The sequence below is a fragment of the Aspergillus costaricaensis genome, assembly GCF_003184835.1.
Source record: "Aspergillus costaricaensis CBS 115574 unplaced genomic scaffold BO79scaffold_1, whole genome shotgun sequence".
Taxonomy (NCBI): Eukaryota; Fungi; Ascomycota; class Eurotiomycetes; order Eurotiales; family Aspergillaceae; genus Aspergillus; species Aspergillus costaricensis.
Window position 1 is genome coordinate 2,196,940 of NW_020291801.1, and position 25,212 is coordinate 2,222,151.

Here is a 25,212-nt window from a genome sequence, read left to right on the forward strand (position 1 = left end):
TTTAGGCAATATACTACTATCATGTGTTGGACGATAAGTAGAGGAGGGGAGGGGAGAGGGGGAGAAACAAGAAAGAACAGAAGATTACTTTGAAGAGTCCAGACACGCACCAGACAAAGGTACAACTTAACCAGTTTAGTTCGTCTCTTGGCCCGACCATCGTGTTCCATCCAACTGAAGACAAGGTAGGGGCTCTTCCCTGCGACCCATCCGGGATCCAGCCTATGGAGATCCAGGAACTGCCGCTGGCCTGTGAGACAGCTGGAACATTTGGGAATTCCCGAGCCAGTCACCGGCTAGGAATTTTGCACTCGTTTTGAGAGTGTAGCAGATGGCACAAGATGATTCTTCCATGTTCATTCTCATCGCTACTCCTTCTTTTCTCTCTCCTACTAAATAATATATTCTTGCTCGAGTGAAAGTGGTGAATATGACAGCCTTGTTCTGTAGTGGAGGGTACAGTAGTGGATGACTGACACACAGCCATCCATCCATTCATCCCGTGCCAACAAACTATCGTGTCGGCGTCCGACGCAGGGTGGATAAAATTGGGGGAAAGGAAAAGAGAGCCTGGTTTGGTTCCTTCCCCCCCTGGTGGCGACGCACCTGCGACACCAGCGTCCCTCACTATCCCCGAATCCACCGGCGCCAAACTGGTGGAAACAATAGTCCCTGCCCCGATCCATGAATCCACTCTTCTGTCAGACATAATACTAGTAAACCTGTTAACTCACTAACCACAGTTTCGCTTCTCGTTTCCACCCCTCCGACTTGCCCACTTTCTCCCCCCCCTCCTCTCCTCTTCTTAGACTAGTCTGCAGTCAGCAACAGCCTCTCTCTCTATTGGGGGCTTGACAAATTAATCCGAAAAGTTGACATCTCACATTTCCCCACGTTCCTCTCTCTCTCTCTCTCTCTCTCTCAGTCTCAGTCTCTGCTCGCTAGTGTGGAAAGAAGTAGATAAATCCTTGGTAAGGCTTCCTTTGCTAACCTTGGTAACTAATGATATGATAAGCAAAAAGAAGAAACAAGGTAGGCAACCAGGTCTTTTACAGATGCCTCGATCGATCATCCCGCGGCACAGTCCGACGACGACGAGGATGACGATCGGCCCTCGTTCTCGTTGAGAGTGTCGCGTTGTGACATGCCCGAGACGAGCCAACAGTCGCATGAATGGATGAATAATTTCGTCAAATGCTCCAGACCGGGAAGACCAACTGTTGGGGTAGGAGACATACAAAAAAGGGATAATAATATTGATAATTATTATCATCTTACTCTCACAACAACAGCAGCAGCAGCAGCAGCAACAATAACAATAACACATAACACATTACATGATAATCAGATCGTCATGTCTGACTACATTGTGAACTGCACTCACACATTTCTGCCCCCAACAAAAAGTAACTTTCTACAATATGAGTAAGACTAAAATGATCCGACACGGGCTTCTTTCTACTATTATCGCAGCCTCTTCTTCCATCAGGGCCGGGATTTCCGCGCCCAGCCGGAGCAATCCACCGGAAATCAGTTGACCTTGCTCGGTCGCTACTCCCAGATAAGTAGGAGTAACAACGCTCCAACTGTAGATATATACTAAGAAGCGTAATAAGGTATGTAGATACTGTATGTATGTAGGGTATAGAGAGAGAAGTGGATAGAAAAACACCTACCTACTACTCCTACCTTGCTCACCCGCACACATCCGCCTCGAAAGGTAAAATTCTAGACATGATCGCCCGGCACTGCTTACCTTGCGACATCCCAGGGGCCCGAGCCACCGAACTACTGTAAGGCAGAATTTTTCCCATGCCTTCCATTCGACTTTTCGTGGTCAATTCCGCAGGCCCATTTCAAGCACAGCACATGAACCTGCGAGCGAACTATTGGGAACAATGAAGATCGACTTCTTTCCCAACCTAGCCCGCGCCCCTTCGATCACGGACTGGGGCGGAAATGAGAATCTCTCTCTTTCAGACGATTAGCTCGCTTCCTGCGACAACACTATTGTCTCAATCAGATTTGCAGTGCAGGATGAGACGGGCAGACAGGGCCCGCGGAGTAATTCTGAACAGTTAGATAATTAGTGAATTAGCTAGTTAACCTTACCTTGATAGCCGAGATGCCGGACCGGTGTAACAGTAGCAGCAGCAGCAGCAGTAGCAACTGTTGGGGATGGTTTTGAATCCCAGCCCTCGTGCAACCAAAACCCAAGCCTCCGGCCCTTTTTCTGCTCGAGTCAGAACGGCAGCTTGACTCAAACAAGGCCTCAATGCAAAACATGGGACCTGTCAAACTTTTTTTCTGCTGAGTCAAACTTAATTAACTTGCTGTCTTCAAAACAGACCTACTAATCAGGCCAATCAATCAATCGATCAATCAATCACCAGTAGCAGAAGCAAGCCACATCCATTCTTCTAGGTAGCGATCTAGCCCAATGCGTATACACCGTCCTTCTCAATATCGATTCCCAATACATTCAAAAGAGTCAAAACTAACGCGCGGAACCACTTCCCGACAGCCTGGTGGGTAGGAAAAAAAGAGTTCGGTCACTCCTCATGAAGGTTTAGTAAAAAAAGTCAAAGCATGCAGAGGGCTCCATCTTGTATCGACTTCCTGGGATATTAGCATTTCAATCCCTGCTACAGTTGCAGTGCTGATACTTTGCATGTACTACTACTACACACTACACAGTAGTACTCCGATCCAATGCGTGGCCTGCTTACACGGCTGGGTGGGATGTGGATCTGACAATTTTATTTGCAGCAGTACTCGCTGATGGCTTAGTAGATAGTATGTATCTATCTATCCTCAACAACTCGTTCCAAGGTACCGATGATGGGAGTTGACATAATGGATTACTTCCATGAACTGAATATTTACAGACCTTCCTAATTAAGGCCCGAAATCATCTGCGGATAAGCCCGTTTGCGAGAGCCAATCATTAGGGCCGATCTCTTCTCCCCTCATTTCCCACTCCACGAGGTAAAGTCATTTTTAATATTAAACGGGACCGCCTCATTAACCCGGGGATCACGACTAGTGAGATCCGGCTTACTACTAGATACTTAGTAGTATCTACTAACTAAATCACCGGGAAAAAGTGAGTAGTTGAAATACCTAGCTGGCAAGCAATGCATACGACTATCCAGATGAAAGTACAGTAAATCTTCATTGTGCAATGTGTTAAAAAACAATACAAGTCCGCACCCTCGCATAACCTCCTCCTCCTCCTCCTCTCCTATTTTTACTTTAACTCGTTAGTCTACTTCAGTATAAGTTCCCAAGTTCCAACCTCGGCCTGGCGGGCCCACGTGTGCTCCTTGCAAATAAGATTAAGGAACGGCCTTGCCATCCAGTCTTGATGAACCACTAGTTTATGGGTCCGGCCTTGCCGTCTCCAGAAATTATTGACCTGCTGAAGTGGTACCATGGATTGTCATATCACAAAGGGTCTACCAACTTAACATGTTCATGGTCAACCTGTTGAAAGATTTTATTATTTCCAGGAGGGTCGGTGTATTTGATCGTTGTGGCTTGCTCGGCAAGCTGAGATCCCGATTTCGTGGATACTATTTATGTATCAAACATGGACACGGTGTGGATACTACTACTCTGTATGTATATTGTTTCTCTCCCACCGGAAGAGTACGAGATAGATTATCGCGTGTGGTCACTCGAAACGAGGACCACCCATTTATCTTTCCGTAGTAGTACTACACACGGGAGTTCCTCTATGTACCCTGCCCTACCCTACATATGCGAAATGAGCGTTTATTATTGAACACTACTTCCATGTGCAAGGAAGGGGATTGTTCGAGGATTAACCGACCCGGTAGGTAAATAGTATACTCCATCTTCAATATACACAGTACAACATCCCGCCGATAGATGTCTCCAACTATGGAGTACTTAGTACGGAGTAGACACTCCTACTATTAGCGATGGAGCAAATGGACATTCGGCAAACAGAAGTATCCGACCTCCTAATCAACACCAAATCAAAGAACTTCCCGTACGCGCCATCCATTTCGTCACTCATCTATCACGACATCATCCACAACAACCAAGTAACAACCGACTCCGAGTCCGAATCCGAGCATAGTACTATACTACTTACTATCAACACAACAATCTATCTACGTACTACCTAACAACCGAAGCTCCATACCTGCAGTAGCGAACCCAGCTATCTACACTGCCAAGGCAATAGTTTAATATCCAAGTATGATTACTCCCCGAAATCTTGAACGGTTGCATCCTCACGTTATCAAAACTGTGTGTCATAAACACGGTCGGTGTTGACTGATTGACAGATTGATTGATTGATTTAAATTGCCAGATGGCAATAGTTAATAATGTTATTAATTTTATTAGCACCCCGTGTTAAGCCTTCCTCAAGCCCGAGTCTAGTCTCAACGGCGTTGCCTCTGCACGGCCCCCCCCCCTGTTGCTAATATTGGTTCTTCCATGTGGGAAGAAATGGAAAAGAGGGGGCGTGCTCCCCAAAGGGAAGCGATATAGCATCTGGTCGATCGTAATAAGCCATTGTCAATAATAGTAGTAATTAAATTAGTACGTGGTTATCAGTTTGTGTTTACTGTTTAGCATGTATGTATGTCGCCTGGTCCCGGTCGCGTACTTACTTGGCTACTACGGAGGATTAACGTATTACTCCTATGTACTAACGAACTGAACTATTGATTGGGGAAGATTAAGAATAATTACACCGTATTACTACTACCACTTTAGTAGTTGGGTTTATGTAGGTGACAGCGTTGCACTAAAATATTCCCTGGTGCGGACATTAATTGCACTCAACTGCCCCATGGCATACATATTTATGGAATTTAACGATAATCAGTTGAACCCAGCTCTCCGGAGCATTCTATCTCCTCCGTACCAACACAAACCAAGTCATTCATAAAATAAGACCGATCTAATAACACTACTACTGTATGTCCAGCGACATAAGACTCATCTCCAGTAAGGATTAGTCAAATAGTCGCCTACTTGGTCGGTTACTTGCAGTATCCATCCATCCATCATCCATCCATCCATCCGGAAAAAAACCACAGTAGCACCGCACCGGCACTACTCTGTAGCTGCTATGCAAGCAAAGCTCAATTCTGCAAAGAAAAAAAGACAAGCTACGGAGAGAAGAAGGGGGGAATAACATCAAGCCACAGTAGCACAAGGGTATGCATAGTGGTAGATCATACCGTGTGCCCGATGTTTGACACAATCCGGATTGCTATATTTATGCAGATGATTTGAAGTAACCTGACGATGAATAGAAGCTAACTACTAGATACTATTTCGTACCCAGTGTCGCACACGGCCGAGAAGAGCGTTCGTTCACGCAGTGTACGGCGTGTATGTACGTATCCTGCCGTTGGATATAAGTCATGCAGAGTGCTTGAATAGGATATGCTGTGCGTTAGCTTCTGCTACAGACTAGTCAGCTTGCAACTCCTACAAAAGACAGGTCATTTATGAGTAGAGATAGTTAGTAGCACTCGTGAAGATGTAGATTTCAATAGATCCAATCAAAGGCAAACATACATCGCAGCAGCAGCATACATCAAATAAATAAGGCAGGCGGTAAGGATATGCCCTCCTCCTCCGAAGGCGGTGAGATATCGATAAACCGTTTTTCGCATTTTTCTCCTCATGAGCAATTAAGCGTCTGGTGATTTGCGAAACTTGACGCATACGACTCATTTGATTTCCTATTCACTTTTAGCCGGGAATATACTATCCTCTGGACTCTGTTACTCTAAGATATCCCGCATTCGTGACTCGTGTGTCCCGCCACTAAGTACTTCTCTCCTCCGCTCTCCCCTCGAGAATCACAACCACCCCCTCAGTATACACCTCGAACGAACGACAACATACCAGACAATGCGCTAACCAGATCCGCAGGACCAGTACCTCAAACCTCTCTATAATTGCATTCAAAATGCCCGCCTCCGTCCACTCCGAAGAACAAGACCAGTCCATGCTGGACGCCTCCGCGCCCCAGGAAGAGCAGACCGACGTCCTCGAGCTGGACGAGAAGCGCATTGTTGTCGTACGTACACACTTCATACACTGATATTATGAATAACTCCCGACCGCATGCTAACATCTGATGAATGGGATAATAGTTGCCCGGCTCATCCGACACCGCAGCTTCATTCCAATTCGAGGGAGAGGGTCACACTCTGGGCAATGCGCTGCGATATGCGATTATGAAGAAGTGCGTACACAACCCCCCTTTCAATAACACTGCTATGTTGGATCATGTGCTAACGGAGCGGTTTTTTTGGGTTATAGCCCCGAAGTCGAATTCTGCGGTTACACTATCCCCCATCCTTCCGAGACGAAGATGAACCTTCGGATTCAGACTTATGGTTAGTAAACCCCCTCCCTACCTCCCATAGGGTTGAGATAGATTGAAGATAATTGATATTGACTGTGATTGACAGAAACAACCACCGCCGTCGAAGCCCTCGAAAAAGGTCTCGACACTCTAATGGACCTCTGTGATGTCGTTACGGATAAGTTCACCACTGCTCGGGATGACTTTAATGCTGCGCAGGCGGATCGCATGGAGGCTTAAGCATATACTTTTTCTTATACATATTATAGACTTTTGGGTGGTTATCGGCTTTGATGCTCTCTCTGTGTGTGTGTTATGATTTGCTATTTGATGGGATTGATGGCGTTGTGTGTGTAGAAAAGTTATACCTTTTCCTTCTTTTTTTTTACTTTACTTTACTTTTCTTTATTCTTTGGGGGTGGTTAGATGGGATGTATTTATTGGGTGGGTGGGTAAGGTGCTGTGGTTTCGGGGGGTGGATGGAGTGAGGGATACCATAGCATCTACTACAGTACTACTATATGCTCATAGATATGTGGGTTGATTATGTGGTCTGGGCTCTGTTGACACTTGCTGGTGTTAACCCTGTATGAATGTATTCGTCGGCTGTTCGTATCAAACAGTCCAAAAGCCTACAGTAGATCTTTCTCATACGGACCGCAAGGCATTCAAATACAGTCTACACGCTTACTACACAAGCAACCTCGAATGATTCAAAAAACATCATGTAGTCAGACAATATTTACATAACACTCACACACTCTCTATCAGCGTTCGCAGCCGTCAGAGAACTTTCAATGCTAAGGGATACCAGGAGTATAAAGGAGATAAAAAGAGATGATGGTGGGTGATAATAATTTCACAATTTCAATTGCGGCCTTCCAAGAAGCCCGAGATGAAGTTGGGAGGTAGCCGAGCACCGGGGTCCTCCTCTGGGCGGAAGTACTTCATGACATGCGACAGCTGCTTCCAGTAGTTGAGGGTTTCCTATTGATATTGGTCAGTACACATTATCCATACCATAATATGTGAAACTCAATTAATTGATGTAGATTGTATCAATGGCAGCAATTGAGCATCGCTAGGCTGCCCAATCCTCATAACTCACCTGGAACTCAGCGTGGCTCTGGTACAACAGCACATCAACAACGTTCAGCTGGTTGACGTAGCGGTGCTTCTCGAATTCCTGGCGGATCTTCGTACGGATAGCGGAGACGGGGAGGTTCAGAGAGTACATAGTCTGAATCTCGGGGGACTATATTATCGCAATTGAATGAAGTCATGTTAGTCTGGATGTTTCTCGTAGAATAGTAGTCATCGAGGTTGAGGTTATGGTCCGTCGCAGGGTCTGTCTGGTAGACGCGGAGGGTCGACGGACGACCACACCGGGAACGCCAGGCCATTGATGAACGGGAATAGGTGATGGAGCATAGGTATTATCGAGTATAAGGATCACTGACCGCTCTAAGCCATTCTCTGTAAGACTTGAGGACACGGTGCTTCGCATCACCCCAGTTGGCAGCTACACAAGGCGAGAAAAGGTCAGCTCGGGATTCCGGCCATTGACGTCGCGGCAATTTCTAAAGGGTCGGACTTGGTCGGGACAACCGAGTCCTGGGAGGTAGGGGAAAACGTACAGGAGCGCGTGCGCTGAGCAAGGAAGGTCGGGTTGATGGTCATCTTGAACAGCGGCCTGGTGGTGAGGCTCGACAATGGCACACCTGGGATGAGAGGGGAGAGAAAGACGACGGTGGGGGGAGGGAGAGCGAATGGGGAAAAGGAAGGGAAGTTCGACGGACCAACCTTAAGGTGACGATGCGAGGAGATCGAAGTGGTGGAGGTCCTGCACTTCCCGGGTTGCGGCTCACCGCCTGCCTGTTTCAAAAAATTTCTCTTTCGGAGGCGTGATCTTGGAGGGTCCGGGGCTTCATTCGTTCCAATTCTTTTCTTCGACTTGGATTCGGTTTATTTACTTGATTTTGGGTATATCTGAGGTCCGTGATATTTGTGCTATTTAGGCGACTGGATTTTTTTGGCTGGTTCTCCCGCTCCCCCACCATCGCAGGCGACAATCCAGATTTTCTCGTCTCCCTCTTTCGATACCCTCCATATCATCAATCCCGACACGCAGACTTAAATCGAAGCAATGGCGCCGACTAAGGGCCCCGCCGCTGGCAAGGCCTCGAACAAGAGTGACGGAAAGAAGAGCAAGCCCCTCTCGTCCGCATCGAAAGTGAACAAGAAAGGCGCCAAGCGCCCGCCGCCCAAGGAAGTCAAGGCGAAGGCGCGCACGGAGTCTAGTTTGTTGAAGAAGACGAAGAAGAGAGAATATACCGAGGAGGAACTGGGACTGCCCAAGCTGAATGCGATCACCCCTGTTGGTGTGGTGAAGCCCAAGGGTAAGAAGAAGGGCAAGACTTTCGTTGACGATGCGGTACGTATATCGTCCATTTCTAGGCCGTTGTATGACTGTCGCATCGACTAACAATGTTGCAATAGGAGGGAATGATGACCATCCTCGCCATGGTCAACGCCGAGAAGGAAGGACAGATCGAATCCAAGATGATGAAGGCTCGTCAGTTGGAGGAGATCCGTGAGGCTAAGAGAAAGGAGGCAGAGGCTAGACAGGCGCAGAAGAAGTCTAAGCTGGTGCGTATACATGCTTTTCATTTCCCAGTTGTCCTGTTGAAGGACTGCAATGATTTGAGGGTTGCTAATTGGTTTGATCCGAACAGGAGGAAGCAAAGCAGTCCATCCGTCAAAAACGCAAGCACAAGGGTGGCTCCAGCGAAACGAAGGATGAAGCGCCCAGCAAGGAGTCGTCTTCAAAGTCAAAAGGAAAAAAGAAGAGTGTTGCGTTTGCTTGAAATTCTATGTACAAAAGTAATTCTGTCTATACCGGGTCTATGTAGTTAGATGGGTCTCTGGCGTTATACTGGTCTATGTCTTCCGAAACCATGGCGTGCATGACACATGATGAGCATCTCTCCAATTGAAGCACTGATCCTATCAATGGGAGCAGTTCGGTTATGCAATATTTGTTGACTAGGGCCTGATTTGCAGGTCGAGCTTGCGTTGCGCAGGAATGAATTTCGGCTTTGGTGCCGTATCTGCGTCCTTTTCGGGACCCGTATGGTGGGCAAGATGACCGGGAATCTTCTCGGGATCCTCAACCTTGAACGGCACGGTAAGGTCGACCTCCTTCGCCATGAGGTTAAGGAAATTCGCCACCTGGAACAGTTAGATGTAAATAGACAACTGGCAGGTAGCTTTCACATACCGGCTTCACAAACCACCTCCCTCCTCCAAGCTCAAACCAGCCAAGATGTCCACCCCAAGAGGTAGTCATCATCACACCGTACGGGGTTTGCGTCATCTCCTGGAATGGCAGTGCGGCAGCACAGGCAATCTGCTATCGGTTAGTATACGGATGTTCACGTCCGAGAACCTGGACTCACCGGGTCGTCTTCGGCTTGTATAACAAAGAATGGAATACGAATACCGAGCATAGCATCGGTAGAAGAAGCATCGCGATAGTATGCTCCTTCAGTAGGGTAGCCCCACGACGCACATTGCAAAGCCCTATTCGTGTCTAACGTTAAAACCATGCAGACGCAAATATGCTTGTAGTGATACTTACCGGTCGAACTCATGCAAATAGGTAATATTCCTCACCTCGTCAACGTCAATTCGCGGGTTCTTGGAGACCTGCTCCACGTGCCTGATGGTCTCGAGTCAGATGCAGAAAGACCAATGATTAGGTAAATTTCACCTACCGTTCGAACAGATCCTTCATGCTCGTACCCATTATCTTACTATAGACCTCGCGACCAATCAAGGTGCTTTGCAGGTTTAGGGAGCCAATTTCGAGGTTCCAAGGGCTAGCACAGAGTACCGCGGCCTTCAACTCGCAGGCATCGCCCTCCTCGCCCAAGTACTGCGATCACGTCAGTCAATCCTAGTTACTTGTGCCTGACATAGACTTACATTAGCAAGAATGTTCGCGCCGAGCGAGAAACCAATTCCAAACAAGGGGCGATTCGGAAAAGTCTTCCGTAGCCATTTGACAGCCTGACGAATGTCCCAGGTAGCACGAGCATTGTAAAGCACACCAGTCGTAATCTTGGTTTGCGAGCAGCCTCTGGAGTTGACGACACAAGCTTCCCAGGTCTGATCCTTGATAAGAGGTGCAATCACATGGCGCAGATAAAGTTCATGTGATCCGCCGCTTAGGCCATGGAGAACCACGAGCATAGGCTTGGTGTCGTCCGAGGGAAGCGCAGCGAATTCATTCTCCGAGAAGAATGACGTCCGTTCGGGTAGCCCTGACGGCTGAGTATATTTTCTCTCGCTATCAGTCGCATGAGCGTCGCTGGGCGGCTCATACGGATCTACCACGAAGTCTATCGCAAAGTGCCCAGACAACATCGGGCTCTCAGCCTCGAACATCCAGCGCTTGTAGTGCACCGGAACATTATCAAACTTCGCGGTCGTCCAGGCAGTCTGAAGATGACCATTGAAAAGGAAGGGGTTCAGCTGGCACGTCTTCGGAGTGGCAGTGCGACAGAGGTCTGCCAGAGTCACTTGCGCCTGGGATCTAGACTTTCCCGCCTTTGTGGCCAGTAGGAGATTATTATCTTTCGCATGATAGTATGTGATCCGGCCATTAGGGCGGATCCATGAGAGCAGGCCCATTCCCAGCAGGCCCGCCACAAGAAGCGGTATGGAGAATGTGCTTAGTAGGCTGAGGGGGGTGTCAACGAATGACATGGAGAACCGGATCTGGATGAAGTGCAACGCCAAAAAAGAAGATTCTAAAGAACATGCACTAGATAGCACGCTATAATCACCTGCAGGTCTAAAAAGGGGAAACGGGAACCACAGGCGACACCGAACAGTGAAAGATGGGATGGAAAAAGACCCATCGATCTTGATTAATGCCTCGGCTTGATTGCCTCATCCAGTAAGGCTCATCTGATGTGCTTATCGGGACAGGACCTTATCGTTATCGCGCCGATCAGTCAGCAGTACTGAATGACTCAGCGGGGAGGATCATGAGGCACCCTCCACACGATGAACACCCTCCCAGATCTCGACGTCACTTGATGTTGCATCTTTCATCCCCCATCTGGTCGTGCTGTCCCGGAAAACGGTGTCGCAACAGACTGCTGAATTTTTAGAAGCATGAACATTCTTCAAGGGTGGTTTTGCGGGTCGCTGCAAGATCGATGCGGTAAACACAGGCCCGGATGCGGAAGCTCAGTGTAGGCCTTGATCCGATAGCATCATAGACTTCCTTAGCCGTTCCCCAGTCGGGCGAAACCCTTCCTACGGACTGATACGATAACAGTCTAGATCCGTAGACTGTTTGGATACAGTCGCCAATAAGAAGCTTGATCAAACAATCGGCCTTTTGCTCTTTGGTCCAACGGAAAGGCCCATTTTGTTGTATGTAATCCTGACGGCCTCTACTACGCTGTGACCCCGGCGCGTGCTCCGTTTGCGTGCGAATCTACAACCTTTGCGAAGGTTACTTCTTGAAGGTCAAAAGGCCCTCTCTCCCGTCTTTCTCTTGACAACTTATTTTGTCATGTGGCTCGCTGTCCTTTATATGTTCTAGGACACCATGATGCCCCAAACCCAGCAGAAAACGGGCTGGTATTCTCTCATCTTCTGAGTCCTTGTTGAATTCTTGACTATAGATCACAGCACATATACCTTAATTTCTTGTTACTTACACACAGACGATACAGTCTGCCACGACCGACGAAATGAGGTCCGATCTGCCGGTTGATATGGGATCTAGTTTCCGCCGTGCTGGGGAACGATTAAGGTCCATCGCAAAGATGAATCGCTGGGCGAAAACCCAGTTTGAAGGAAAAGCCGGCGATAACGACACCATTACCAACTGCTATCTCCTTGCGCTACCGACAGAGCTGCTCCTGGAAATCATTTCTCACCTGTCTGTGCTGCCCGAGGCATGTCTGGCGCTGACCTGTAAACGCCTCTACTCGATATGCGGTGCTACCCTAGGCGCCAAACCCCTCCATTTCAGTCGAGACTTTGCACCGCTTTTCCACCACTACCGAAATGGACACAATTTCGTCACACCACGTTGGCAATTTATAAACTTGCTAGAAGATAATAGGTGGCGGGCATGTTCTCGATGCTTGAAACTCCACCCGCGGAGCTTCTTTCCCGCGCGAGAGCTGAAACGAAAGTCCGAGGATAGATCATGCAACCTAGGAAGTTCGGCAGGCATAGTAGACCTGTGTCCTTGCAAGAAGTTGACCTTCCAGGATAAGGTGGAGCTTGTCGAACTCTTGAGGGTACGGCGAAAAACGATCACGGATTTGGCGATCCAGTTTGGTTCCGGGATGAAGCAGCAGCGTTTCTGCTGGCATAGTTGCACTGAGGACTACGGATCGACGCAGCTAGATATTGAAATCTACCCTGAGCTGGACGACGAAGACCAATTGAAGATCAAGACAGAATACCGCTTGCGCACGGGTTCCGGCCAGCTCGGCAAAGAGGAGCATATGACGCCGCGATTTGGATGTGCTCACCGGTCCGTTGACTTATGGCTTTCGAGTGTCTGCCAGACGACTCTCTGTCGCCTTTATGACAACCAGTGCGCGTCCTGCAAGCGAATATCCGTATGTAATACATGCAGTGCCTCACTCAGGTGTCCTCGCAAACAGCCATGTCGAGTGGACGATGAAACGGGACAAGCAACATACCATTTCTATACTGAAAGGTGCTTGGGAGGATCGGGGCCTGTACCAGATCAGACATGGGCAGCGCAGCGAATCCATCCCGCGGAGAATCTGATAGACGTCGCAAACTGCAGTGAGCTATGCCCGTGGACGATCCGAGAACATCCACCTCTGGAAGAAGCCCCGTCTTTGGAGATGAATATCCTCAATCCCGCTATACAGGATCAGTCGATGAATCAGCTGTATACCTCGATCAGTATGATTTAGGGTTGGTTGCTGTAGTCACGAATCTCATTGTGTGTGATGCGTTCTGGATGGACCTGGTTTCGGCGTTATGCAAGGACTCCTGGGGGTTGAATAGCTTGGGTAGTAAGGGTGTATAATGGCTCGATTATTGATTCAGGGTGGTGTTGGGCTTGTTTGTTATAGAGGGAAAGGGTTCGGGATATAATTAGTATAGTATAGTTAAGCTAGAGAGGGTGTCAACGGAAAGACCCATACAATGCACATGATATAACAATCTGTATGCATTTTCGAAAGAATGGATAGTCCAGATATTCAGCTAACACGGGTTGTTCCGTCTACTGAGTAAAGTACTGGAGTAATGTCCATGTAGCAATCAAGCCATGGATGGTAGAACTCACCTGATCGCGCCTCACCTGACCGCCCGGGGGTTTCTCCGACCCGACGCGGAAACGGAAAAGGCGGCGCGATCCAGAAGAACAAGAAAGATAGAGAGTCATTCCCGAAATTTAGAAGCATCCTCGTCGTCTCGCTATATATACTTCCCGGGAATAGCAGAGCGCAGTGGATTGATGAGCATTGTCTGCGTCCTGGGGCGATGAGCTACCCACCACCCCATAACGGCCCATATCCTTCGCAGTATATGCAGCAACCCCCCAATCTGCCGCATCACCAGCAGACCATCCACCCGCAGCAGCTACTGTACAACAACAATGTCAACGCGAGCGCTTCGCCATATCAATATGGGAAGCCGGTGGTCTATCCCCAGGTCATGATCCCGGCGTATCCTGCTTACGCGCAGACTTATAACCCGCAGCCGCCGCAACAACAGCAACCTCCTCCTCCACCACCACCACCTCAACAGCCTCCACCCCAGCAGCAGCCGCAACAGCAATATGTCAATCCGTCGGATCTGTTCAACCCACCACCACTTGCTTCTACCTCGCCTCCTCAGTTCACCAATAGTCCGTCTCAATATGCCGCACAACCAGCGGTGTCTGTTGCAGGCAACAGCCGCTCCCCAGTCCTCCCTACTTCTGCCCCCGCCCAATCCACGTACTATGCCGCCCCGGATCTAAACCAAGCGAATCAAACCCCCAACAATTACCCTCAACCTACATCCACTACGCCCTCAGTTCAAGTGCCGACTCCCGCTGCTGCTGCCCCTGCGGTCGCGGCCGCGGCTGCGTCTCCTGCCCCTGCTCCTGCTGCTAAACCGGTTGCTGCCAAACCCGTCCCCGTTAAGCCAGCCGCGGCCAAACCTGTCGCTCAAACTCCCCCGGCACCATCCCCTAAGCCTGTACAGGTGTTAATCCCAGCTCCTACCCCAGAAGTACAGCAGAAAATCCAGCGTCCTCCCCCCAAAAAGCAAGCGCAGCGACAAACTGGCCAAAAACCTACACAAAAATCAGCAGGCGCGCCGATCGACTATCAAGTGCTGCTGTTGGCCATGGCTGATGAGTATCTGAATGCTGCCCACAGTCATGGCACGTTGGTAGCCTTGTTAAGACGGGAGATGGAGATGGACGAGTATTACAAATTAGTTGCTACAGGTCTTGGTTGCTTGGAAGCTGTTCTCAAGGTACGCTGGGACTCTTGATCCTTTACGCGAACGCATGTTGCGGTGATGCTGATTAATGTGGCGCAGAACTGGCGGCTTCAGCCCCGGGTTGAAGCTCTAGTCCGATTACGTTATGCCCGTATATTGTTCGAGGAAACGGAGAACGACCTTGAAGCGGAGACAGCATTAAGCAAAGGTGTACGTTTCATTCCTGCCCTACATCTTGTTGCTTTTGCTAACTTTGTTGTATAGATTGACCTTTGCGAAAGGGTGAGTTCTTTCATCTTTTCCATTCGTGGAGCTATTGCGATAACGAGGTACTAATAAACGCAGAATCGGATGCTTGATCTGAAGTATAGCATGCAGCATCTGTTGGCGCGAATGCTGTACAAAACGAATCCAAAAGCCTCGCTGAAAGCTGTTGATGGGATGATTCAAGATGTCGAAGCGTATGTACCGTTGACGCCATTATATCAATTTTTTACTGAACTCATTAGGTATCGCCACTCCGCCTGGGAATACGCTTTTCGTTTTCTTCGAGTGTCTCTTTCACTTTCCTCATCAGCCCATCAAGATTCGGTGTCGGCACTGCAACACCTTCACAAGATTTCCACCATGGCCAGCCGCAATGGCGATAGGGCTGTCTCAGCCATGTCTGCGATAATCGAAGCTCTAGCGCACCTTCAGCAAGGATCCGGGTTTGACTCGGTCGAGCAAGCCCAGCGTGCAGTAGCAGTAGCGCGGAGTCACCAACTCAACGACGAGCTCCGACATATCCCACAGCTAACGACTCTAGTTCAAATTGTCGATATTTGCTGCAGTCTACTTGAATACGACATCAATCAATCATCGCAAAAGCTGAAGATGCTGCAAGATTTGATGGACGAACGCTTAAACGACTCGAATTGGCGCAGCGATGGATCATTCTCAATCCCATTGAATGGCAAGTCGGCCGGACCGTCTTCCATTGACACCGGGGACATCCTCCAGGTCCAGAGTGGCACGCTGCTGTTAAGCTTTAATTGGCTACCTCAGCACGATCTCTACGCGCTTTGCTACTTCCTCAGTTCGATCACACTGAGTTGCAAAAACTCGTATGATGGACGTAAGGCAGAGAAGTTCTTGCAGGAGGGCACTCGTATGTTAAAGGGTTAGTACACCTGATTTGGCGAAGGTCATCTCAATTCTTCTCAAATGTGTTATTGACGGTATTGTCACAGGAAGTTTCAAGGCGCCACAAGAGATCACAGAATCGGTGGTTAATGCGAACAGACGCGTTCAGTGGCGCAGGATTCTCTACTGCAACCTGCTCGTTCAGCAGGTTTTCCTTGCTTGCGGTCGCACAGATTGGGAGCTAGCCAGCAAAACATTGAAGGAACTTCAAGAAGAAGGTCAGGAGCTTGGCGACCAGCTCCCAGATACCGTTGAGTGCCTAATGGAGTATGCTACTGGTGCTATTGCGCAAGCAACCGGCGACCTCACCGCAGCTCTGAACGCCTTTCAATCCCCTCTTCTCTCATTATCCACGAGCTTCAGCAAGACGGCGCGCAATGAGCCACGCCGCGACATCGCTATTCTCGCCGCTCTCAACACCGTCCTCATTCTCCGCGATCCCACCCATCCCTCTCACTCCCACCTACCCGCCGTCTTATCTACTGTGGAATCCTTCTGCACTGGCAGTCCCAACAAGTACATCCAAGCAGCATACTACCTGGTCTGCGCCACCGTCCAGACTGAGTCCACGATCCAAACGAAGCAATACCTACAACAAGCCCTCCAATCCGCCACGGCAATCAGCAACAGCCAAATCACCTGCATGACCCTAACCTTTATGAGCTGGAAATACTTCCGCGGCGTCGTCGGCGAACAAGCCGAGAAGAGTGCCCGAGCGGGCCGCGCCATGGCTAAGAAAGCAAACGACCGGCTCTGGGTCAGTGTCACCGACGAAATGCTAGCCGAAACGCTAGAACGTCAAGGAAAGAACGAGGAGGCCAAAGGCGTACGGGAAGAAGGTCATCGCGTAATGATGGGATTGCCGTCTGCTTTGAAGAGGCCTGTATGATGGATGCAGGCTTTACCTTGGTCCTTTACTTTCTTCTTCCTCCTTTCTACTACTTGTTGGTAGTGGCGGTTGCTTGACTTGCTATTTAGCCCACCTTTTTTGTAATTTCTACCATACCTCTTTTCTACATTTCCGACCCCCTTTTCTTATGACCTCTGCCCCCCTTCCATATCGTTTTCTTATATTCTTGCTTTCTATATCTCTGTAGTGTGGTGTTTACGGCTGAAGTTCAGTTCATGATACCATGTTAGGGCTGTTCTATCCATGTGTCTTATCTGCTGCTCTATCTGTCTGGGGCTGTGGGGGGTTGGTTGTTATTAGGGTGTTTGGCGTCATGTGATGACATTGATAAAAGGGAGTGCGCGCGTGTGAGTCATTCATCTATATGTGGAAATAAATAGTTGATACAATAAGATCCCGGTTTCAGGTGACAATTAGATATTCGGTATTTGATCTATAAGATCAGACATCTCCAGATACATTCATTGATGATGGATTGACATGCATAGGATGATCGATCCAGTCTGTCTGGCCATATATGAGATGGATGGAATAGAATGATAGTACACGTTTCATGTTCGATTCAACGGACATAAATGGTTGGTAGTTGTGTTGTTATACACGCACACGTGACAGAGCCGGTTGTCAAACGGCGTTGAGTCAACAGTTAATCAAATCAAGAGGTAGGTAAGGTAGGTGAGATCAAAATCGGTAGGAAAGTTTGTAACAGCATCAAACAACGGCTTCAAAAAACAACAAAGAAAGAAATGACCCCGCGGTTCGCCTTAAGACCCCGTAACCTTTCCATACGCCTGCGACCCTATACAACACCAAGTGGCAGCAAAAAAGAAAAGATGATTAACGAGATTTCCCCACTGTTAGATTATAACAAAGTTGGAAAGGAGAGAAGATAGAGAGAGAAAGAGATGAAATCAGAGAGGTGGTGAGGTAGAGTAGGTAGATGGTGGACAAGAAACTGGCTTTTGTTCATGGGCGTTTTGTTTCGATTTCTCTCTTTTTCTTTGGACTTCTTCTTCTCCTTTTTGATTGATAGAAGGGGTATTTATTGGTGTGACGTTTAGCCCAAACCACCCCAGACACCACGGATGCGTCGAGCAAGTTGGATATCTTTCTGCATGATGGTCACGCGCTTGGCGTGAATCGCACAGAGGTTGGTGTCCTCGAAGAGATGTACAAGGAAAGCTTCGGCTGCTTCCTGGAGCGCTTGGATCGCATGCGACTGCCACCGCAGCTCGGCGCCAACTTCTGAAGGGAGGAGGTCAAGCGCGACCTCGCGGACCAGCCGAGCGAAAGGAAGCTTTTGGATAAGCAGATCGTACGAGCGCTGGTACTTGCGGATCTCCTTGAGAGCCACGGTTCCGGGCTTGTAGCGGCGTACACGTCCTTGTGGTGTGGGGTCACCAGCTGCGAGGATGTCAATTTCTCATTCTTCAAGAGAGAGCGGAGCAGAGAGTGAGATCTGAACTGAAGTTTGTGGGAGAGGGTACGCACGCTGAACATCGGACTCTCTGGGTGCCTTTCCAGCAGGCCTTTTCCCTCCCCTAGTCGCTCCAGTGGATTTGCGCACTTTCTTGGCCGCCGGCGAGGCCGTTGTAGCTGCTGTTGAGGAGCTTGCGGCAGCACGGTCGCCAGCTGTTGATTGTCGCGGCGCCGCCGTAACGCTCTTGCGACCGCGACCGCGACCGCCTGTCTTGGGAGGCATGTTGACTTCCTTAGTGCTTGGCGAGCAATTGACCGGTTCGGTGTTCAAGACGAGAGGGGCGAAAGAGGGGTAGCTTTCTGGAGCTCCTTCGCACCGGGCGAGTCAATGACACTTGGGAGTTCGGTGGTGTAAAGTGGTGCGCGAGATCGTCCTCCGGCGGCCTGAGGCTTTGTATAATGAACTCTAGGTGCGATTGAGTGCCACGCTTGAGAAATAAGCTGCAAGGCGATAACCGCGGAGGAGGGATTGTCAGGGATGAATTTGCATGCGAGAGGGACCCATCCGGGAGGCCGAACGGACTATGAAGTGATGGAATCCCCAGCCATCCGAATTCCTGTCCGAACGCGTGCGAGGCGCGTCTTGGAGGCGTCGAAGCGCGCGGGAGCGACACGTGACATATGCGCCGGGGGGAGTGACAGGTGACACCTGAGGCCAAAAGGCCAGCTGGAGCTCGGCGATTACGGCGGAAGTAAACTGGCAATTATTTAGTTGGTGATTCGACATCATCCCCTTATCGATCATACTTGCCCCGTCTTCTCGAGTTCTTAACCGCCAAAAGACAACTGTCTGCATCCTCGCTATTTCGCTTATCGCATCGTATCCGCCAACCGAATAGCCTCCTCTCGCTAAGTCTAATCGCAACGTTCGCAACTTTATCTATCCATCCTCGATTATGGCCGCCATCTGGGGTAACGGCGGGCAGGCTGGCCAGTTCCCGCTGGAGCAATGGTTCTATGAAATGCCCCCTGTGACTCGATGGTGGACAGCAGCCACCGTTGCCACTTCAGTCTTGGTTCAATGTCACGTCCTCACCCCATTTCAGCTTTTTTATAGCTTCCGCGCAGTCTATGTCAAGTCTCAGGTGCGTCGCAGCTAGTATGAAGTAGACGAACCATGCGGCTAACCATCGCATAGTATTGGCGTCTATTGACGACCTTCCTATACTTCGGACCACTCAATCTCGACTTACTATTCCATGTGTTCTTCTTGCAGCGATACTCGCGCCTCTTGGAGGAATCGTCGGGGCGATCGCCGGCCCACTTCTCGTGGCTTCTGTTCTACGCCATGGCCTCTCTCCTCGTTCTCTCGCCATTTCTCTCGCTTCCCTTCTTGGGCACGGCCCTCTCTTCCAGTCTGGTCTACATCTGGAGTCGTCGCAACCCGGAAACTCGCCTCAGCTTCCTGGGAATGCTGGTCTTCACAGCCCCATACCTCCCCTGGGTCCTGATGGCATTCAGCCTGGTCGTCCACGGCATCGTGCCCAAGGACGAAATCTGCGGCGTTGTCGTCGGCCACGTCTGGTACTTCTTTAATGACGTCTACCCTTCGCTTCACGGTGGCCACCGTCCTTTCGATCCCCCTATGTGGTGGGTGCGTCTGTTTGAGTCCGGGCCTGCAGAACGAGGCACCGACGCGGCCAACGTCAACGGGGACTTCGCCGCTGCTGCTGCACCCGAAGTTCGGTGAGCTATTTGCGTGCACCCGCTAGGCATTGTTACATGGCGATCTGAGAATCGTCCGCGCAATCGCTCTGGAAACGTCAGCATATACGCATGTACTGCCGACAGCTCGCTCCGACACGCGCAGAGCATGAGAACATAATACTGTCGGGATATAAGCAAGGGCCACGGCGGCAAATCTGGCGAACTTCTTATCGTGTGGCTTGTCTTGTCTTGTCCAGGGAGAGTCATTTTATCTACCCCACGCTGCCGTGGCTGGTTGCGCTCTGACCTCCTACCAGAAATGTCGCAAAGGCTATCAGAATCCCGAGTATCGACATCCGAGAGACAGAACAACAAACATATTCCGCCAACCAGTGAAGGAGTTGGAATCACTTGTGGGGAAGATGTGGAAGAAAGGAAGGAAGAGAGAGGTATCATGAAGGTCATAGCGGGCGCTCAGTCTGCGAGTGTTAGTAATAGGCGTCTTCGTAAGAGAGACAGACTAATCATCATGGCGATCAATCAGCTAGTAGTTCAATGAATATACCCAAACCATATTTCAAACCTGATAACAATTTACAGGAGGGGCAAGGGAGGTGGTTCGTGTGAACGCATGGACGCATGAGGCTGCCTCCTCCTATATGCAGTAGGAATACCGTAGTACCTAGCATTCCAATTGCCTGAAAGGGAGGGAGGGAAGGAGGGGGAGAGAGCGGCCCACGTGTCGATCCAGGGTGTGCAAGCAAGCTCGAAGTTTGGGGTAAATTCTCCGCAATAATGTCTATCCTAATGTCGCTTTCTTTACTTTCTTAATTGCTGCTGCCTCTTCCCACTTTTAATCAATGCCATACAGACTTGTTGTTTGCTAGGATCTTGGACCCTGGCCATTCTATCGGCTACTGTATCGTATGGTTTGATCTATTAGGGTTGATCTGGATTTATCTCTATCTACCCGTGTTGGTTATGTAGCACAGCTGGTATAGTTACCGTGGCTTCAGGACTACTACTTCGCCCGGGCGTTGATCAATACGATGGAGAATGACGCCTTGGGCCGATCAAAGATAATACAGTCTTAATTTTCTCAGCATGAAGCCTCGCTATCTACTATACGGAGTATACAGTGCGGGATTAAAGCATGCTCTGACCTCATCCCACTTACAGATCATCGGGTGAGAGTGGGGGGTGATTGACATGAACAAATCAACCACGGGGCAGGGGTCCTTGATGGTGCATATCCCCTAGATACACATACACTTGTGTGTTTATTGGATGAAAGGTCCGAAACGGTTCTGATTAGCAAGATAAGTAGGTAGGTAGGTAGGTCATTCACTAAATTTGGAGGAGGTGGTGGATGTTAGTAGTAGATGAGGGCTGGGCGAGGTTAGGCCCCTCGTCTGCCTGCGTGTAAGCAGATTGGTGAGATGGAATGGGTGGTTTCTTTTGATGGACTCATGATTTGTCCTTAGTCTTTGTGAAAGGTTAGTACTATTACTTAGGTATTCTATTCTTGGAACGAATCAGTCAACATTTTGATTGGATTATGAGAGAGAAGAGGCAGATAGGAAGCCGAGTACGAGTACGCGGAAGCCCAAACAGGGGACAAACAGGGGACAAACAGGGGACAAACAGGGGACAAACAGGGGACAAACAGGGGACAAACAGGGAACCACCGGGGCTCGTTTCTGGTCGGTTGAAACACACCACAAGAAACAGATAAATGTTAGCACATCACTAACTCCTGCTGCCATCGACAAACCAGGATCTGGCACAAAGGAACATGCGACTCGACAACCGCGGGTCGTTGCCATGCATTCCATTCCCTACCTAGTTATTTTCTCCTCTTCTAGTGGACCTAAACATGGAAAGCCAGCCACTCAGTCAAGATCGGTTCCTTTATTGCGCCAATCTGGATATGTTGAAAGGTCTGATTGGATGTGTCTCCTGGTAGCATGGATTAAGGCCCCCCTCTCTCCATGTGTGGATGTGGGTCCGTGGGTTATTTTCTCTAACCGTCGAATTTTCCTTTTCTTTTCTTTTCTTTTCTTTTTTCTTTTTTTCCCTCTTTATCTTTGGTTTGGAAAAGACTTGGCATTTCTCTGGGGAAGAAATCCAGATTGGTGGGTGTGCTTTGCTGGTCGGATAAAGTGTGAAACGGCCCCCAGTTTGGACGGATAGTGGCAAAGCATGGCTGCATGAGACTGATCTTAGTAGCCAGACCACTTTTGTACTATCTTGGAGTTGGAGGGTTCTGTGTCTGGCCCTTTCTTTTCTCCCCGGGCCCTGTTTGAGCCATTTGCCCTTTCACATGGGAAGGTTACGACGACCCCACGCCAAAAATACTTGTGCAGTATCCACCACTAACCCACTCCATAGCCCGCCTAATCTGTCAAATCTGATATCAGTGGAGCTCGGATGAATTTGCCAGCGAAGTGCCCACCAAGAAAAAAATCAGTGAGGATACACGGTGGTGCCTGTGGTGGTCGGCGGGTTAACCACCGACCGCCGATTCTCCGTCTCTCAGCAAATTCACTCGTACTCGTAAATCCGGCTCCAAGGGAACTTGGAAATGGAAAATCCCGACCAGGGTCCATGGGGTGCAATCAATGGCTGTAACAAGCTCGGCGGGTAAAACGTTCTCCATCCATCCCAGTTGTTTCCAAACTACGCCTGTGTCCCAGCCACGAACCTCCGACACCAGATTGTGGCTGGACAGACACCCTAGGCAACTGAATTAATCCATTAATTCAGGTGGCGAGAGGTCTCTCTCTTGTCCGTCTTACTCTCTTCTAAATATGGATCCTCGAATGAATAAACAAGCCTTTCTGGATGGATAAAGCGCTTCCCACTTCTGCCTGATCACCTCGTTTCGATGCGAAGGAAGGATGGATGGATGGATGGGCGGTGCTGGGCCCCGCTGTGATTACTCGCTCATTGCCGGGCACATCAGATATGATGTTATACATCGGCAAATGCCAATCAATCACAATCAATCGTGTTGCTCTGTTAGACGCCAAAGTTTGGGCTGGGCTGTGTGTTCCACCGAGCCTTTTCTGCAATCTACTTACTGTGTGCTGTGTATTGGACCTGCCTTAATTGGTAATTGCCTGAGACACTGAGCAGTTACTGGCTAACAGTGTGGTAGGGCAAACTGACAGGAGGACAACTCGACTACTGTAAGTAGGTACGGACAGATCACATACTGCTAGCCACTTAATCCTGCGTAAGTGCACATGGTCTATCTACAAATCACTACTTTGTAGATTACAGCTTGCATCATGTCCAATCACCGTTACAATTGACGGCTGCCGCCGGCGTCACCACTAAACACAAAGTGCATGGACTACATCTGGGAAGCAGCCAAACACTGGCGATAGGCTTACTTATGGAACCATTACCAATGAACTGATCTGGCCCTGTCACTTCAATGCAGTCGATGCTGCAGCTGCCGTGTCACACAAGGACAATTGTTTTTGTCGAGATGCAACCTGGAACTTTATGCACGGGCGGCTTCGACAGCAGCGCTCCGCGGTCTTAACTAAAAGGTAGACATTCAAAAGTACGAAAGCAGACAGAAGTCAAGGAAAACCACACAGTAGTACAGAGTAGTTGAGACGCCAGTGGTTGAGTCGTTGACACTTTGACTGCAGTACTGGGAACTACGGGTCAAGGGAGATATGGAGCATGGCTTGAAATTCTACGACGGAACTAGTACCTGTCTAGTTTGATGAATCCATGCGATCCAAGCCGACTATCACACTTTCCTGTAGTCCCTAGAATTGAACTTTTGGACGTAGCGTGCAGCGCTATGGATTTAGTCCAGCTAGTTAGTCGCGAACAGAGGGTTTGTTTGGTTGTTCAACTTGCCCGTGTTCCCCAACAATTCTCAACAACTCTTTTCCACAATACTTCCATACTATTATTGTTGTTGCTTTTTTGTCGGGAAATTTGCTTTTCCTTCTGCGTAGTCCGCATTGGCACAGTAATAGTCGCGACCGTTATTAGCTAGCTAGTTAGCTGGACGTGCAAAAACCATAAATTAGGCCAACTCCGTCATCGTGGTGGCAGGCCGCGTCTTCTACCCTAAGTAATTGGCTCGCCGGTACGAAAAGAGCGCATCACCGACTGAGCGATACCGAGGAACTGAATTAGGCAACAAAGATTCTCACGATGCGGCAATGATGAGGGGGACTGGGGAGAGAGGATCGAGTGGTGGCGTCTTCGATTCATGTTCCGAACCAACTAAAACGAATTTAACTTACTCTTTTCTGCCTGTGTACCAGATGCCACAGATCCATGGGAAAGAATGCCAGAAGCATATTGGGGGTGAAACCACCGAGGCCTGCGTAATCGCCCCTCAATGGTTTGGCGGAGGAGCCACTTTCTTACTAGCGACTAGTGACTTTGTGGTTAGTCTTCTTCTTATCTGTGAGGATATCCGTTTTTTCACTTTTTGATTATTGCTTTATTTGCTCTCCTCAATTTTACCATCTTTTTTTTTTTCTACTTTCCCCCTCGCTTTCCTCTCCTAATTGGATTAGCGTGGATGGCTGTCGGCCAGTCATCGTCGGTTACATAAGCGGGTTTACCTTTTACCGTGGCCCCGTGGGATTGCCAATGATGGCCCCACAGTCCGACTGGTTGCCAACCACTGGTTTATTTTGCAGTAATTAGTGGCCCGTCTTTAACGAGGCTACTAACCTAGAATGAACTGGAGAGCTATTGATTTGGGGGAGAGAGTTACTGTTCAACCGCCGGCCGAGTAGTGGCTCAGACATTATCTTCAGGCTGGGACTCCCTTTCCAATCTCTCGTTATTTCCCTTCCGGAAGAGTAGTTAGTTTATCTATCAGCTGGAAGGATGGACCACGAGGTCCTAGGCGTCATCGATGAACATGGCTCAGAGGGGAAGATAATGGCAGTGCGAGATGATGATGAGATCAACAGGTGCTGATTCCGGAGTGAAAATAGAAACCACGTACTACTACTAACTGGTAGCTGGATATACTTTGATGGCGGTGCAGTGTGTCATTGGCACTGCAGTGAGGAGGACCTATTTCTCTCTCTCCTCATGTACATACAGTATTGTTCTGGATTTAACG

General features: G+C 49.1%; 7 protein-coding genes across 7 annotated transcripts; 4 read left to right on the forward strand and 3 right to left on the reverse strand.

The window, feature by feature from the left end:
- The first annotated feature begins 5,694 nt into the window (after positions 1 to 5,694).
- On the forward strand, positions 5,695 to 6,777 carry BO79DRAFT_185565 (DNA-directed RNA polymerase core subunit RPC19). The gene is made up of 5 exons (XM_025680408.1): positions 5,695 to 5,824; positions 5,929 to 6,076; positions 6,153 to 6,244; positions 6,322 to 6,398; positions 6,474 to 6,777. Exons 2-5 carry the CDS (start codon positions 5,966 to 5,968, stop codon positions 6,605 to 6,607), a joined length of 414 nt encoding a protein of 137 aa, XP_025545571.1. The 5' UTR covers positions 5,695 to 5,824; positions 5,929 to 5,965; the 3' UTR covers positions 6,608 to 6,777.
- A 320-nt stretch (positions 6,778 to 7,097) lies between these two features.
- BO79DRAFT_163808 (putative NADH-ubiquinone oxidoreductase B14 subunit) lies at positions 7,098 to 8,156 on the reverse strand. Its single transcript, XM_025679157.1, has 4 exons — positions 8,005 to 8,156; positions 7,828 to 7,889; positions 7,476 to 7,622; positions 7,098 to 7,354 (listed from the first exon to the last, which is right to left on the reverse strand). Exons 1-4 carry the CDS (start codon positions 8,045 to 8,047, stop codon positions 7,235 to 7,237), a joined length of 372 nt encoding a protein of 123 aa, XP_025545572.1. The 5' UTR covers positions 8,048 to 8,156; the 3' UTR covers positions 7,098 to 7,234.
- Positions 8,157 to 8,314: 158 nt separating this feature from the next.
- Positions 8,315 to 9,343, forward strand: loc1. The gene is made up of 3 exons (XM_025685182.1): positions 8,315 to 8,801; positions 8,867 to 9,016; positions 9,103 to 9,343. Exons 1-3 carry the CDS (start codon positions 8,514 to 8,516, stop codon positions 9,232 to 9,234), a joined length of 570 nt encoding a protein of 189 aa, XP_025545573.1. The 5' UTR covers positions 8,315 to 8,513; the 3' UTR covers positions 9,235 to 9,343.
- A 69-nt stretch (positions 9,344 to 9,412) lies between these two features.
- Positions 9,413 to 11,139, reverse strand: BO79DRAFT_283968 (putative hydrolase, alpha/beta fold family; the record flags this gene model as incomplete). Its single annotated transcript, XM_025688200.1, has 6 exons — positions 9,413 to 9,598; positions 9,648 to 9,776; positions 9,826 to 9,949; positions 10,008 to 10,088; positions 10,144 to 10,304; positions 10,355 to 11,139. Coding segments are annotated over 6 exons (1,466 nt in total), but the record flags the coding sequence as incomplete, so codon positions are not given.
- A 999-nt stretch (positions 11,140 to 12,138) lies between these two features.
- Positions 12,139 to 17,353, forward strand: BO79DRAFT_234369 (uncharacterized protein; the record flags this gene model as incomplete). Its single annotated transcript, XM_025684365.1, has 8 exons — positions 12,139 to 13,339; positions 13,577 to 13,631; positions 13,882 to 14,908; positions 14,975 to 15,085; positions 15,140 to 15,157; positions 15,221 to 15,336; positions 15,385 to 16,037; positions 16,108 to 17,353. The coding sequence occupies 8 exons, from the start codon at positions 12,139 to 12,141 to the stop codon at positions 16,947 to 16,949; spliced, it is 4,023 nt and encodes a 1,340-aa protein (XP_025545575.1). The 3' UTR covers positions 16,950 to 17,353.
- A 674-nt stretch (positions 17,354 to 18,027) lies between these two features.
- On the reverse strand, positions 18,028 to 18,672 carry BO79DRAFT_134743 (histone H3 family protein; the record flags this gene model as incomplete). Its single annotated transcript, XM_025678027.1, has 2 exons — positions 18,028 to 18,374; positions 18,462 to 18,672. 2 exons carry the CDS (start codon positions 18,670 to 18,672, stop codon positions 18,028 to 18,030), a joined length of 558 nt encoding a protein of 185 aa, XP_025545576.1.
- A 673-nt stretch (positions 18,673 to 19,345) lies between these two features.
- Positions 19,346 to 20,139, forward strand: derA (putative ER-associated proteolytic system protein Der1; the record flags this gene model as incomplete). The annotated part of the gene is made up of 2 exons (XM_025683191.1): positions 19,346 to 19,534; positions 19,588 to 20,139. 2 exons carry the CDS (start codon positions 19,346 to 19,348, stop codon positions 20,137 to 20,139), a joined length of 741 nt encoding a protein of 246 aa, XP_025545577.1.
- Between the last annotated feature and the right edge of the window lie 5,073 nt (positions 20,140 to 25,212).